The 14,789-nt window shown below is 45.0% G+C and overlaps 2 protein-coding genes across 4 annotated transcripts; one reads left to right on the top strand and one right to left on the bottom strand.

Moving 5' to 3' along the window:
• Positions 1-748: 748 nt before the first annotated feature.
• On the bottom strand, positions 749-4,923 carry lmod2b (leiomodin 2 (cardiac) b). 2 transcript variants are annotated; one of them, XM_062560270.1, is made up of 6 exons: positions 4,168-4,923; positions 3,486-3,968; positions 2,805-3,065; positions 2,519-2,731; positions 1,897-2,370; positions 749-1,138 (listed from the first exon to the last, which is right to left on the bottom strand). In XM_062560270.1, exons 1-6 carry the CDS (start codon positions 4,441-4,443, stop codon positions 1,112-1,114), a joined length of 1,734 nt encoding a protein of 577 aa, XP_062416254.1. In that variant the 5' UTR covers positions 4,444-4,923; the 3' UTR covers positions 749-1,111. The 2 variants fall into 2 exon arrangements, with proteins under 2 accessions (XP_062416254.1, XP_062416252.1); XM_062560268.1 differs by lacking the exon at positions 749-1,138 and having other exon boundaries at positions 1,155-2,370.
• A 4,105-nt stretch (positions 4,924-9,028) lies between these two features.
• Positions 9,029-14,709, top strand: LOC119211152 (uncharacterized). Of its 2 annotated transcripts, none has more exons than XM_037461830.2 (7): positions 9,029-9,524; positions 10,429-10,536; positions 10,656-10,740; positions 10,825-10,983; positions 11,142-11,301; positions 11,638-11,738; positions 12,459-14,709. In XM_037461830.2, exons 3-7 carry the CDS (start codon positions 10,693-10,695, stop codon positions 12,621-12,623), a joined length of 633 nt encoding a protein of 210 aa, XP_037317727.2. In that variant the 5' UTR covers positions 9,029-9,524; positions 10,429-10,536; positions 10,656-10,692; the 3' UTR covers positions 12,624-14,709. The 2 variants fall into 2 exon arrangements, with proteins under 2 accessions (XP_037317727.2, XP_037317725.2); XM_037461828.2 differs by having other exon boundaries at positions 9,031-9,524; positions 10,684-10,740.
• The last annotated feature ends 80 nt before the right edge of the window (positions 14,710-14,789 follow it).

Below are 14,789 nucleotides of genomic sequence, written 5' to 3'. Positions count from 1 at the left end.
CTGGAAAGATCCGCTATTGACCGTCCGACAGATGTGGCTAAGTGCAGTGCTCGAGTAGGAAGCTTCATTCTCAGGACACTTGGCATAAGGAATGCATCCTGCATACTGAGCTACTTGACTCGGCAGGCAGGGCTGTTGAGTGTGGACATTTCGGGTGCATACAGAGCTTAACTCTGCTCTGTCATGTTTAAGGATGGATTCTCATCTACATACCCTCATATCATCCACAGTACTGCGCACCATCTTCCAGCTGTTTTTGATCTAATACGACTTTTTCTTTTAAAAGGAAAGACACGGGACGTCAACTCTAAAACGGTTCTTCCCAATAATAAGTTATTAGTATGTTTCTCAAATTGGCCGCTCTTGAAATTAGATTTAAGCTAAGTCCATGTTATTTAAACCTGCTGCAGCAGTAGGCGGGGCTTAAAGACTTTGCAGCAGTTAGCAGCTTCTTATTCGATCTTGTGTGTGTGTTTTGTTTCAAGTTGGTGTCTCCTCTGTGATGTCAGTGGAACTAGTCGTGGGTGTCTAGTCCTCCTCCTTCACTTGTCATGCATTGTGAATTGTTCAGACAAAGTGCGCCAGAGGCCTGCTCCGTTGCCCGGTGTCTGCCGTGGGCGCTTTGTCAGTGGCAATGTGCATCAGTGACGCTTGAACCAGTAAGATGAGTCACTCATAAAAATAAAATACCCACTGCTGCACAACAGCGTGACCCTTTTTCTTTTTAAATGGAACTCATCCAGAAACCAAAGAAGCAAAACATAGTCCACGTACACCATTGAGTATTGTAAACACCAAATGGCTATATTTAAAAATGAACATATGAGTCAACCAACAACCCATCATATTTACAATTTTACAAGAAAACAGTGTATTACAAAACACAAGTGAACAGTTTTGTCAACTAATTGCAAAAGGATTATACAAATACCATTTCCAATTATGCATAAATACTTCTGAAGCTATTACTGCTGTGCAAATCTCCTGTACATGGCTCCTGTAGCAAACCCCAACGTGTTCCCGTGCTGCGCTTTGACCACTAGGGCTTCGTCGTCGCGCGGACTCTTCAATTTCCATGGCAACGAGTAGACCCGTTTTATGTCTGCTTTCATTATCGTAGGTGATGCGGCACTTCCACCTGGAAAATGACAACGCAATGAGGTGTTTTTAAAGTTACTACTTATTACATTGCGTAGAATATGTGCCTCATCAACAGATGAGGTGTTTGTGGGCTGTTTTTGTTGGATGTGTGCTGTGGCAACGACGTGTGCCATATCTGTCATTATCGAAGCTCCACTAGACAGTTTCTATAAATACCTTCACTAAGTGGCAGGAATTTCACCGCGAGGGGACCCCCGCCATCTGAGGGCAACAATGATTTTCCACTCAAACATTGTTACAAGCTGAGGTACTACTTCCCTCTCCGAGATAGCAAAAGAACCCTGTTCCAATGTATTCATTTCCTTTACAGTAAAAGTAACATAGCGCCTTGAGAGAGAATTAAGGGAAAACCCAGAATCTCTATTTGTCTCATTCCTTTTCTTTTAATATCCTTTGTTTATCTTCATCTTCGGCTTGGGTGCCTTTATTATTGGCCGTACATTGGCTTTTGTGTATCTCTCCCTGGCAGCAGTCTGATTGTGTTGTGACCACAGTGCTGGCTGCTGGTGCGCGGCCTCTCGCCCGCTTACCCCAGTGTAGAAACATGACTCAGACACCCCTGACCCTGTGTCATCCTCATTTAAATCAAACCTCCCTCTCGTTGGGGTTTGGCCTGTAGAGGCACCTGTTGCAATTGTGGAGGATGAACGCTTTTCGCTACTCCGTACGTGTCTGAATAGCCCGGCTTCATATCTGATGTAGTGGTGAGGGAATAATACGAAACGGCAGACTCACCCGTCTCAGTGCGCGGCTGCTGCTGTTGCGGATGGACTCCATCAGCTGGTCGTGGGATGACCTCCCGGGCGTGGACGGCCTGCTGCCCTCCTCCCCCCTCCTTCTCTCCGCCGACACGGGCCTCAGCGCGTTCTTGAGCTCCATCAGGATGCTGCTCGTCTCCTCCTTCCCCGTCTCCTTCCCCTTCTTGCCCTTCTTACCTTTTGTCTTCCTCACCTTCTTGCTGCCCGCCTCGTGCGCCCTGATGACCTCCGCGATCATCCTGGTGGGCTTCTTCTTCTCCTCCCGCTGCGAGGCAGGTAGTGGAGGAGGTGGGGGTGGAGGAGGAGGAGGAGGAGGTGGAGGTGGTGGAGGGGGAGGAGGCGGCGGAGCGGGAGGAGTCTGTTTTTTAGTCAGGTCGCTCCTGGGGAGTTTGGGTGAGGACCAAGGAGAGGCTCTGGGTGAGCTGTAAGGTGATGAACGAGGTGTCGCTTTCTAGGGATAGCGAGAAAAAAATGAAATAAGGACTTTAAAACCAGCAATGGAGTTTAAAAATGAAAAAAGCAGGATGTCGTCCCTGTGGGGCCAGACCAATCGGAGAATAATACAGTTTTATTAGACGTAGGGGAGCAATGTCCCTTACCAGCGCAGTGGTTCGGGGGTTAATGGCCCCCTCTGGCGCCCCCTGTTGGCCCTGCTGCTGTCTCTGCTCCTGCAGCCGTTTCTGTCTCTGGCGGTCCTGGTTCCTGGTGAGGATCCCCGTCATGCTCATCCTGGGACCGGGCAGGTTGAACTGGTAGCCCAACTTGATCAAGGTGTGGTTTTCCCTCAGGATCTTCACCATCTCCATCTCTACCTAAGGGGGCGGTGACAATGTTACACCGTCAGAGGGGAAGACAACGTGGCAGCTAGGGAAAGGAAGAACTCACCTGTCCTCCGCACATGTGTCGCTGGTTGTGGAAGCGGAGCTCAGTCAGGGTGTTGTTTCCGGGGAGTGCTTGAACCATCGCCATGACGCCCTTTCCACTCACGTAGTTGGACTCTATATTAAAACTGGTGATGGACGAGTTTTCCCTCAGCATCTTGGCGATGGCCAGCGCCACAGCGTCGTCGGCTCGGGTGTTCGCGACACTAAAGACCCTGACGTGGGTGTTGGACCTCAGCGCTTCAGCAAAGCGAATTAGGGTTTCCTGAAAGAAAAAAGAAAAAGTAGGCCATGATATTCAGCATGAATGTACAAAGTGTCGTTTTATGTTCGTTTCGACACTAAGCCCATCTAACGAGACATGTAACATTTTTGGAAGGCTAGTGTTTCGCAAGCTGTCGCAAAGGTTCATCCTCTGATCCAATCGAACAATGACAGCAACATCACATTCTTAGCTACTAGTATCCATTGAGCAAACCTTCATGATGATTCAAACATTGTTCATCTGGCCAAATATATAACTATAACCCCCCTCCCAAATATCATGGCAAGCGGCCTAGTTCCAAAAATAGGATGGCATACAATCAAAGAGTACTGCACAGGCGAGTTGCCAGATGAAAGTCTGCCACTGACCAATAACATCAAATCAACTTTTTTGGATGTTTGGATAAACAGTGTGATGTACCTGTGTGATGTCGTCAATGTTGTTCAGATTGACCTCCGACAGCTCAGGGTCGTTGCTAAGAGCTCGCTGGAGAGCGTCGTCCACGACGGTTGGGTTTCCCATCGCATTCGGGTCGGGAGGTGGAGGGGGAGGAGTCAGTCTCATAGGCTCCACCCTCGGTGGCTTCAACAGCCTCGGGGTGTCGGCCGGGGCCTGAGCCCCGGATTCCTTTGAGGGCTCGGCTTTTGATTTATTGTCTTGTTCCTCCTGCTCGTCCTCCTCTTCATCGTCATCATCTTCCTGCTCCTCATCCTCCTCCTCCTCCTCCTCCTCCTCTGTTACAGCTTCTTCCTCTTCTTCACTTTCCTCTTCTTCCTCCTCTTCCTCTTCTTCCTTCTCCTTCAGCCCCTTATACTTTCTCTGTTCTTTCTCATTTTCAACATCTTTTTCATCCTCATCTCCGCTGTTTTCTTCTGTCACACAGTCCTCCTCTTGGTCTTCATCCTGTATTTTGATCAAATAATTAGTGTTTGAGATGAAATGCTGTTGTAATGAGCATTTGGGTTCCTAGATGCTCTATCGTAAAGCTAATTAACATAGACAAGAGTTATTTCAAACTTCAAATTTTTAAACAATCTTATGAATTCCGTCCATAACTCACTGTACACAGGCCAAGCAAATCCATTTAAACATCAATACTGACCGGTTTGGGGCTTCCTCCACAAATCTCGTCCTCCATCAGTCTACGTGTCTCGCTCTCCCAATACTTCATGAGGGCCTCTCTGCTGAAGGTGCCCGTTGGGGTCTTGTCCGTCTGGTCTCTCTGCCTGAGTCCGATGGGCACGTTGGCGTCAGGATCGATGTCCACCAGCTCCTTTTCCAACTCAGCCAGCTCCTCGGGGGTGAGGGAAGCCAAGAGCTCGTCCTCGTCGACATCTTCATACTTACTCAACTCCCGCCGGTACCCAAAACAGCTCATGGCCGCCGATCGATCAGTGTAAGTTTAAACTGACGCAGGAAAGAAACAAGCGCTTCATACAACCTGTACCCCAAAAAAGAGTAGTTGTTTGGGCGGTGGGGGGGGGGGGGGGGTAGAGGTTCAGACCAAAGACAACCTCCCGCGTGAGGTTGGCTGGAGATCCACGGACATAAGAGGTCCGGTTGAGGGGGCTCCGCGTCGGGTGAAGCTGTTTGGATGTACCCTCTCCGGTCTGAACTGGTTCTATCCTGGCCCGCCGCGTTGCTGGGAGTGTGTTGTGTAGCGTCGGTGTGTCCTCCCCCCTCTAATCTCGTCAGCTGCTGTTTGGGCCTTAAGAGAGGGATCACAGGGGAACGTACCAAAGCGTGGGCCCCATGATGCAGCGTCTTTTTTGGGAGCCACTGCCCTGAGTGACAGAGACACAAAAAGCATGTGAGCTCAGAGACTGTGGCCTGTCGGCCAGTCCAAAAGAGACAAACCGGACACACCAGAACTAATTGTACTACTTTGTGTGGTGAACGCAGAACAACGTGTTCTTAAAAGAAGAAAAAAACAGTGACGTAACACAGTGTTACTTCTTTTAAAAAAACAGAAAAATGTTTTACTCAGTATGTCAGAGATCTCGGGCATCTTCTCCAGGACCCGTCTGAGGATGGGACAGACGTTGTCAGATGTGTGAGCCACAACACTGATGCAAACTCACAGAACTCTGAAAGAGACAAAACAAAACAAAATCAAGGGTGTGATTTAGTGTACAATGCCTCCTCTGAAACTTTTTTTAAACATCAAAATTCATGTCATCTAAGATCTTATTTGCAATATGGTTCTGACGTGGTGAATATCTTTGTTGCAAATAACTCAAGCATTTCAGCAATCTTCCTGCGAATTCACAAGACTCCAAGTGAAGTGAACAATATAATGTGTAATATATGTATATGTAATATTGATATAAACATTGCTATTTAGAAATTATTGGGTTCTATGTGTTACTCCACATCTGGAAAATCTACTTAGCATGTGTGATGTGCTGCTTAACATCCAGCTGTGCCCCACCAGGGATGTGCGTGACAGGCAAGGCATCAACGTCAAGCAGATCCAGACACTCGACCCGTCCCCCCGTCAGCTACTGAGTGGACGAATGGCTCTGTTTGTGGTGATGGGGATGACAGTCCTCAAGGATCTTCAAGGGAGGAGAGGGATGGGGGACGGGGGGGCGGGAGGGGGTCAACAGGATGTAAGCAAGGGACAGAAACAGTGAAAAACACATGCTAAAAGAAAAAAACGGCACATAGAGAGACACGTTCATTAGATTGCGGATTGAGCCACAGTGGTGTTCAGTACCAGAGCTGCAAAACAGGGATAAACAGAGGGCTCTTTGTGGAAACAACTACAGAGACAACACTGCCGAGCTGTGAGGTGCAGAGAGCGACGTGTCACAGTCTAGTTTGCTCAGGCTGCTGAGTAGCGGGAAAGGAATGTTAATTGGAGTCCAGTCATTTATTTGTTTCTGGAACTAGCTTCTATTTTAAAAAAAAGGCAGATATTGTTTAGGAAAGATTGTATGAGAGGAGGGAAGGAATTCATTTTTCCTTGGTGTCCACTTAGTGAGACACACCTGCTCGTCGTAAGCCCCGCCCACAACGAGCGGCACAACCGTGTCTTACCGTCTCTGTCTCACTGCTGCAAACGACATTAGCGACAGGTAATAATGAACTATAACTATTTTCTTATTAATCATTTTTAACCAAAGACATCCAGCAATATATTTATACATAACAACCAATTTCTTAAAGAGTACTGTTTTTAGGTATATACATCACCATCAATAAGAGGTTCAATTCAATTCAATTCATTTTATTTTGTATAGCCCAAAATCGCAAATTACAAATTTGCCTCAGAGGGCTTTACAGTCTGTACACATGCAACATCCTCTGTCCCGAAACCCTCACATCGGCACAGGAAAAACTCCCCAAAATATGAAAAAAACCCTTCAATGGGGAAAAAAGGGAAGAAACCTTAGGGAGAACGTCAGAGGAGGGATCCCTCTCCCGGGATGGACAGACTGCAATGGATGTCATGTGTACAGAATCAACAATGTAAAAGATGTACAATACATTCAATTTCTCTAACTGAAATGATACAAGTAATTGCAAGTAGCAGAAGAGGTGTACGGCAGGACCACTGCAGGGACAACCTCCATCAGATCGAACCACCATCCACAGAGGCTTCTGTGGGGAGGGAGAGCAGAAAGATGTTGGTTTTTGATGACAGTAATATGAATCATATTTAAAGTAATGATGATGGCAGCAGCAGGTGTCAGCAGAGCCATGAGCCAGGAGTCAGAACCGGGGTCCGCACGAAACTATGATCCACGGAGACCTGCTAGGCGAGAAAGCACAAAAAACTCCCGGAAAGAAGCTTAATTAGTGATGTACATTAATAAAGCATGGATGATTGTGGGAGGAGAGAGTGAGAGTGAGAGAGGGGCTCGGTGTGTCCTAAGAAGTCCCCCGGCAGTCTAAGCCTAGAGCAGATTAACTAAGGGCTGGTCCAGGCTAACCTGAGCCAGCCCTAACTATAAGCAATATCAAAGAGGAACGTTTTAAGCTTTATCTTAAATGAACTGACCGAGTCTGCCCCCCGGACTGAAAGTGGAAGCTGGTTCCACAAAAGAGGAGCTTGATAACTGAAGGCTCTGGCCCCCATCCTACTTTTTAAAACTCTAGGAACCACAAGTAGCCCAGCATCTATGGAGCGTAGATGCCTTGTAGGACAATACGGTGTAACAAGCTCTTTAAGATAAGACGGTGCCTCACCAGCAAGTGCCTTGTAGGTGAGGAGAAGTACCTTAAATTCTATTCTTGATTTAACAGGAAGCCAGTGCAGAGAAGTTAATACAGGAGTTATATGATCCCATTTCTTAGTTCTTGTTAATACACGTGCTGCAGCATTCTGAATCAGTTGGAGAGGTTTAAGCGATTTACAAGAGCAGCCTGATAACAAAGAATTACAGTAATCCAGTCTAGAAGTAACAAATGCATGAACTAGTTTTTCTGCATCACTTTGAGACAGGAAGTTCCTGATTTTTGATATATTCCGTAGATGAAAAAAGGCAGTCCTTGAAGTCTTCTTTATATGAGAGTTGAAGGACATATCCTGGTCGAAGAGAACTCCAAGATTTCTGACGGTGCTGTTGGATACCAGAGCAATTCCATCCATAGAGACTGTATCACGTGACAGCTGACTTCGAAGGCGCTCTGGGCCTATCATGATAACTTCCGTTTTTTCCGAGTTTAACATCAGGAAGTTGCAGGTCATCCAGGTTTTGATGTCTCCAAGACAGTCCTGAAGTCTAACAAGTTGGTTGGTGTCTTCTGGCTTGATCGATAGATACAGTTGAGTATCGTCTGCATAACAATGGAAGTTTATGCGGTGTTTTCTGATAACGTCGCCCAAAGGTGGTGTGGGTGAAAACCTTGTGGGTGAAACTCCTGCAGCATCAGTCACAGTCATGCTGCAACGTTAGAAATAAAGTATAGTGTGTAAGTCCAGTACAGGCCGACTCTCTTCTGTGAAGTTTTCTTCTCTTTCTTTTCTGAGTGCAGAGGCCAAATGGTCTTTGGATAAGCCCCACCCTCAACCTTGCGGCACCACATGCAGGATGTCTGGCCGTGGCTGCACAGCGGCTGATATTCATGGAGTTCATCCACGTGAGGATCAAAACCAACGTTAGTTTTCATTTTTTAAGTCAACATTCACCAATTAAGACGCTTGGACTTAAATCATGACAGTTTGAGTAAAAGCATTTTGGACATTGTTGACTCTCACACCTGTTAGCTTTCATCAAACCTGGGAGCTCGTGGGCATCTTGAAATGCGCTCTCGAATGGCAAACTTGATGTTTTATGGCATTTATACCTTCCTGCTCAAAGGCATCCATTTCTATAAAGGTGACAACTGTGCGCTATATGCTTTCTCCCCCCTGCTGCAGGCATGCAACTTATTTATCAGCACGGTGTCATGTGTGATTTCCTTAAGTATGAATCTCTCACATCTTAGATGGCGGCACAAAATGGTGTTGAAATTGACTTGCTCATATCTTAACATCTTCCATGACAATCTGAAAGAGCACGCCGGCTCGCAGCTCGTATTGTTTTTGTTTAGCTAGGTTCCTAAACTGTCCGCGTTGAAAATTTAGAGGGGCCCTGTTGGCATATGACATGACTTGCGTTTTCCAACTCGTGGGTGTACAAAGTCCTTCTTTTGCAGATTCCAACAAGTCGATATTATTATTAGTATTGTCGATACATCTTTTCCTTTGTCCTGGGTATTGATTTGATAATGGGAATCAATAAGGAATATAAATATATTTTTTGTATATTGTGCAACTGAACTGTCTCTCTACAGATGAAATAAGATAAAATAATCTTTTGTATATCCCGCAGCGAGGAAATGTAAAGGATTACAGCACCACAGGGGGAAAGTGCTCACAGAAATAGTAAAAAAACAACATCACAACAGTTATAAATAGCAGTAATAAAATAAAAAACAATGAATCCAGAATGGGTTTAAACACTAAAAGTGTGTTTGAGGAAATGAGCATAAATCAATATAAATAGCTGTGGATAATGAATAAAATACTGAAATAATAAATTCGATGAAGGCTGAATATCAGCTACCTTCAAATTTGTGCTCTAAATAATCGTACAACATTAACATCAAGCTGTTATCTAACCACCACTTTCTAAACAGCTGTGGGAATAACCTTGACATATTCTAAGCGCAATATTCCCTCGAGAGAACAAGCGCCCACTTTCTCCTGACGAACTAATTGAAACGTGGGAGTTTATGGAAAAAAAAGTGTGTGTGTGTGACACAGTGACTCAGCCTGTAGGCGGCCTCTCCAGCGTCTCAACAGATCCGTCTGGACTGGAAGCAGACTGCCAGCCCATCGCCAGGTTTCACTACGCGCTCGGACATCACAGGCGGACACACAATGAGCTCTGTCTTCGAGCTGCAAACACTTCATTTCACGCACCGGATTTGAGCAACCACAGATCTTTGCTCCTTATGAGGAAGAAAGTAAGTAGTATAATTGTTTTTCTTTCTTTTTTTTAATAATGTGTTATGTAAATGTGTAGACTGATATACTGATGCAGCTATAGTCCATATCTCAATAACCACTTTCCCTCATCCCACATTGTGCTTGTTAAATAGATGCATGATTATTTTGATTTGTAGTAAGGGATGCTATGAGGGAGAATTACAAAGGATCTCACCATGTTTCCACTCAACTTTAAATAGTGGCGATGTAAACTATTACTTTTCTGAAAACTGTAATTCATTCTTCAGCATTAAAAGGAAAAGTATTGAATGATTATTCATTCAAACGTTAGGTATTCTAATGGTTAACTAATTATAGGGACACAATTTGCTTTCACTCAGTATATTGAATAATAGAGAATAGCTTGTTTGCCAGAGGTCCATCTACACATTCACTTCATCCTGCTGCTAGAATATATTTTACGGGAATGACAATTCTTTTGAAGCAAACCACATTCCAGCCCGTTGCCCTGGCAACTAAAACGTCTGATTCATCAGATTTGATCTCATGGCATGTTTTGCATTTTAGACCAATAGTCTTTCAAGTAGAAAAGAAACACCACCAACTAACTGTTAGTTTGTATTTCTTTGCATACAAAGGTGCGTTGCTTTATTTAATGGAGTTTCTGATAAAGGAGGTTCAATTATGTCATTTATGATTCGGGCTGCAATTCATCTGCTGATAATTGTCTTCAACAGTCGGTTAAAACAGGAGGAGGTTCATAATTGTCAGAAAAAAATGTTACTTTCCAAAATCAGTAAAAGATTATCAAAGTAGTAATTTTCTGTTTGGCTTATTAACCAACCAATATAACGTGAAAGTCACCTGTGTATTTGTTAACAAAGTAAGCGTTCTTCATTGAATAGTCTGGTTTTCTTTTAGATCTTGAATGCACCTTGTCTCCTCTTGAGTCTGTGCACAAGTTTGAACATCTGCTCCGGAAAATTTGGGACACCGATAACTGATGATGTGAGCAAGCTGTCCTTATTGGTGAGATTACTGAAACACTTCAGGCATCACACATATCAACTTCATGTATCAAATGAATATGTTTGCCCTGTGATTTGTGTGCCCGTATGCTAAGAACTGGTGTCACTGACGTGTCTCAGAAATCTTCTGTCTTGATCTCCGTCGTAGAAGCAGAACATGCCCTCCGATTATGAGATCCCTGTCAGTTCCATTCCCAAAGAAGTGGTACGTATGAACATGAACTGAAAGCAGAAATAACTTGAAAAACACGACACAGAATGCACCTGTCTCTGGTACCCACTTCTCCAGGCCGGCCCGTGCTGGGTGGTGCTGAATATCTATCCTTTGGAGCAAAGTCTTCGCAAGCTGGCCAGCAGGTTCGGCGCCATCTCGTCCAACAGAGAAAACATCATTGTCTTCATTGCAATGCTGAAGAATCTACGCTTCACCTTTGACCATGAAGAACTGGTAAGCTCATCCTCGTGGAGTGTGCAAAAAGGCACCGCAGCTTCAGTTTTGGGGGGGGGGGAAGAGTGCGCAATATTTTGCACCGTCTGGGACTGTTGGGCGCATGCAACCGCATACTTGAGTTATTTCAGGACCGCTTGTCGTCTGCATTCCCACAGGAAACAGTGATGCAAGTGTTCCAGTGTCACTATCAGGAGGAGCGCTTGATGTCTGCTCCTTACTTTGACTACATCAAAGATGTCTTACATGCCGCCTCTCACGGAACATCTGGCTTCTCTTGCAAGCCGCCACCGTGCCTTAATCCACGAGAAACGCCAGGTAGAACCATTCATTTGCATTCTTAATGGGGAAAGCTGCTTAATGGCCTGTTGGTGGGCAGGTATTGATCCGTGGGTCAGCGACACACCGCTGGGGATAGGAGCCAGATATGTGACCTTGCACACATACAGTCAATTCAGATTATTCGAGGAAATGTGTCATCATTAAGAGCTAAAGGGTTTGTCAAAATGGAAGGAAAGCAAGTTTGATTGAACCATCAGAGTCCGGGTTACTTGCTCTATAAATAGACCTCCGGAGGATTGGCGTACAAACCATCGGATTTGTGCGGAGCAAATGGCGCTTTGGGAGATTTCCAATCGTATTTCTGTCTTCCAGGGGGTCTGGAGGAGGGTCGGGAGAACAGCTGGTCCAAGAGAACTCCCTTGCTTCTGGCTCTCATCCCCTTCACAGCTTGTGTTGTTGTCCTAGTGTACCTGGTAAGTCAACCAACTCTAACGGAAATGACTGCTTTTAAAAAGAGAACCAGAGAGTATCTACTCGTAAGCACACCTCCTTCACACGTTTGCATTGTCGCTGTGAGCACGGAGCCGCTGGCGTGTTTGCAGACAGTTTTCCTGCAACTGTAAAAGCTCCTTTTGTGTTGCTTTGTTGAGTTCATTGGAACTCAGTTAGCACACTATTGAGGCGGATAATCACATGTATGCACAAAGGGGCAATGATGTCAAACTCATAGGTCATGAATAGTTCATATATCACAATGAGCAATTATTGTAACTTATACAACTTGCCATGGCCTGCCGGCTCTTCATGAACGAAGGGAAGATTCAGCTGGGAGCCATTTCAAAATAAGTTATTCAGTGATGTAGTTTGCGTATGGCTCAAAATATTCCAAGAAGCCTAAGAGCCTTTATTTAACATTTCCGTCCTTGGTAGTAAATTTCCCATCAAGTACACTCTCTCGTGCCTTTTAGTTTCTGTGGGTCGGCCCGAAAAAGCCTCTGTGATTACCAGCCTTCATTTTTGTGAGCACTTCCAGGAAGGAAGTCAAATTTACAAGTGCTCATCAAATATTCAGCAGTACTTTGAGGCTATTGTTACCTAATGTCATCATCTTCACTTTGGAGATCTATTATATGTTATTTGTACATCCTAGAATTCATTCACTTCATTCTTTATTTTTTTATTTTTTTATTTAGGTCAAGTCCGGGAGGCTTCTGCCAGCGTGCAACACAGAAAATAGCCACATGGCCCCTTCTGACGCGATCCCAACTGTGTCCGTCTCCATCCCGCTCCAGACACTCGCCCACGCTGCTGACACACAGCCGGTGGGGGAGGCGATCCCCCAACACGAGAGCGGATGAAGCGCGATTAATAGAAGAGGGGATATCTGGGCCGCACCGTAACACAACTCACTCTGCAGGTTATTTCGTTAGCGGAGGGGAGCCGGCTGGATGAACCCAGTGGTCTCACGCCCCTTCCTCTGCTTTCACTCATCCGAGTGCACGGACCCGGGCTACCAGAGGGGAAACTCACCTGCTGTGAAGGCAGCTTGCCCACGCACTTCAGGCACTTAACCATCCAAAGAGAGGGAGGGGAGGGGAGGGGGGGGGGGGTGCTGGGACCAACGGAAGAACTACATAATGGCTGGTTATGCCCCAGAGTGCCTGGTGAAGTACATTGATTGTCTGGTCTTGGCCAGTGTTTAGCAGCATCTGGCTTGCCTTCTCCGAGCAGACCAAGTTTTTTTTTTTTTTTTTCTTTCCTCGCTGCCATTCAGGGTGTTGTCAATTCTCCAGTTTTGTACCGCTGGAGCCTCTGACCCCCGAAAATATCAGACTGTTTGAAAGATTTCCTTCCAAGATGGGAGTCATCAATTGGCCGCGTCCCGGGTGGTTCCCGAGATCGTTGTCTTTTTGAAGACCGTTTTCCCAACCTGCTCCTGGGCCCTGGGTTCTGCTGATAGGGCATGTGGTGTGCACGCAAAGAAGAGCATTCCTATCACTACTGCTTTTTTTTTCGTAAATGCATCAGGGTGAAAGCGGGGTTAAAGAAGCCGCACGCGATCTACCGCAGCTTGTCTGTCACTAGTTGACACTATCCCGATCCGTCGCAAATGACAAAACCTTCCAGTCACAATACACGATACCCCCGAGAGCTTCGACAAGCCTTCCGCTTTGTGTATCAAAGATCTGACCAGATGGCAGATAGCCACCAGCAGAGGCCCTTTGAATCCCGCCATTGTATCTCGAAGCTTGTTGCCCAGTGATCTATAGCTGCTGCTCGGCCACAGCGGGTGTGTTTTTTAATGCCTTATTCACTGAGTCAATCATGTTCGGTCATGAGAACATGACTACTGTAATGTGTCAGAGAGAGGGAGCGAGGGACGGGCGGGCCGAACGAGGGAAAGATGGATGGATGGATGGATGAGCTCAGCCAGAAGCATAAGGAGGGCTTGTTCTTGCCACAAAAGAAGTGGCCGTAGGCTGGAGGAAATGCCAGTTACAAACACGACTGATGTCGGCAGATCCCTATGAATCAACGGGCTGAGAATCTGCCCAGACCGCAGGCAATGCAGCCTCATCTACAGGGGATGGTTAGAATTTCAATAACAGTTGTCTGTATTCGAGTGATTTACATCCAAAAACCGATCGGGGGAAAGATCTGGGACGATATACCACTATTAAAATGTTTTCAGATTTTAAACCAGGTCTACAACCATGTTTACGTGTCATTCTGGTGACCAATGTAAAGATTTTGAATGTCTGTATTTGGTGGAAATGTGTATTTCTGTTGTATTTGAGCTATTCAAGTTATTTTCTCATACGATACACTACTTACACAATCTATTGAACTTTTTCTATAATTATAAAGTTGCACAAAAATAATAGATCAATTCAAGTTACAAATGTGATGGGCTGAACAAAAATACTTTGATATTTGATAAAAACACCTTAAATTCACATCACAAAGCTACATTAGCAGATCACAAAGGCGATTTGGTCAAGGTTCTTTTGCGGGAGATGTTTACATTATTTGGTCCACCCACTGTCAATGGGTGGCCCTTGAGAAAAATATTTTTATTCTGTTTTCCGATCATTTATCCAACCATATAAAACAATATACAATATATATTGGCACATCATATTATTGTTGTCAGCGAAACCGTAAATGTCATGTCTAAATGTGTCCTAGATATCCTTATATTTAAAAGAATTGAAATACAACACACAATTTGAGAAATAAAGTTCAGTTCAGTTCACATGATAAAAGGCTGGTTTTGTGATAACATATTTGTGTATATACAAATCTCAAAAGAAAGATCAAACATCAATGTATTGTCGTCATGTCATAGACTTTCTTCTCCTGACAGATGAACAAGGACCAAGATGCATCGATGCACAAATGACGGATGAATAGCATCAATAAAATGTTTTGGTGATACTATAACTGTATTTGTGTTTGCTATGCCACTGAGGGAGGAATCCTTATGAGCTGGATATTGTTGTACTCATTTTAATTTGACTACA

Source organism: Pungitius pungitius, chromosome 2, assembly GCF_949316345.1.
Source record: "Pungitius pungitius chromosome 2, fPunPun2.1, whole genome shotgun sequence".
NCBI classification, from domain to species: Eukaryota; Metazoa; Chordata; class Actinopteri; order Perciformes; family Gasterosteidae; genus Pungitius; species Pungitius pungitius.
This window is presented reverse-complemented; position numbering and strand designations above follow the sequence as displayed.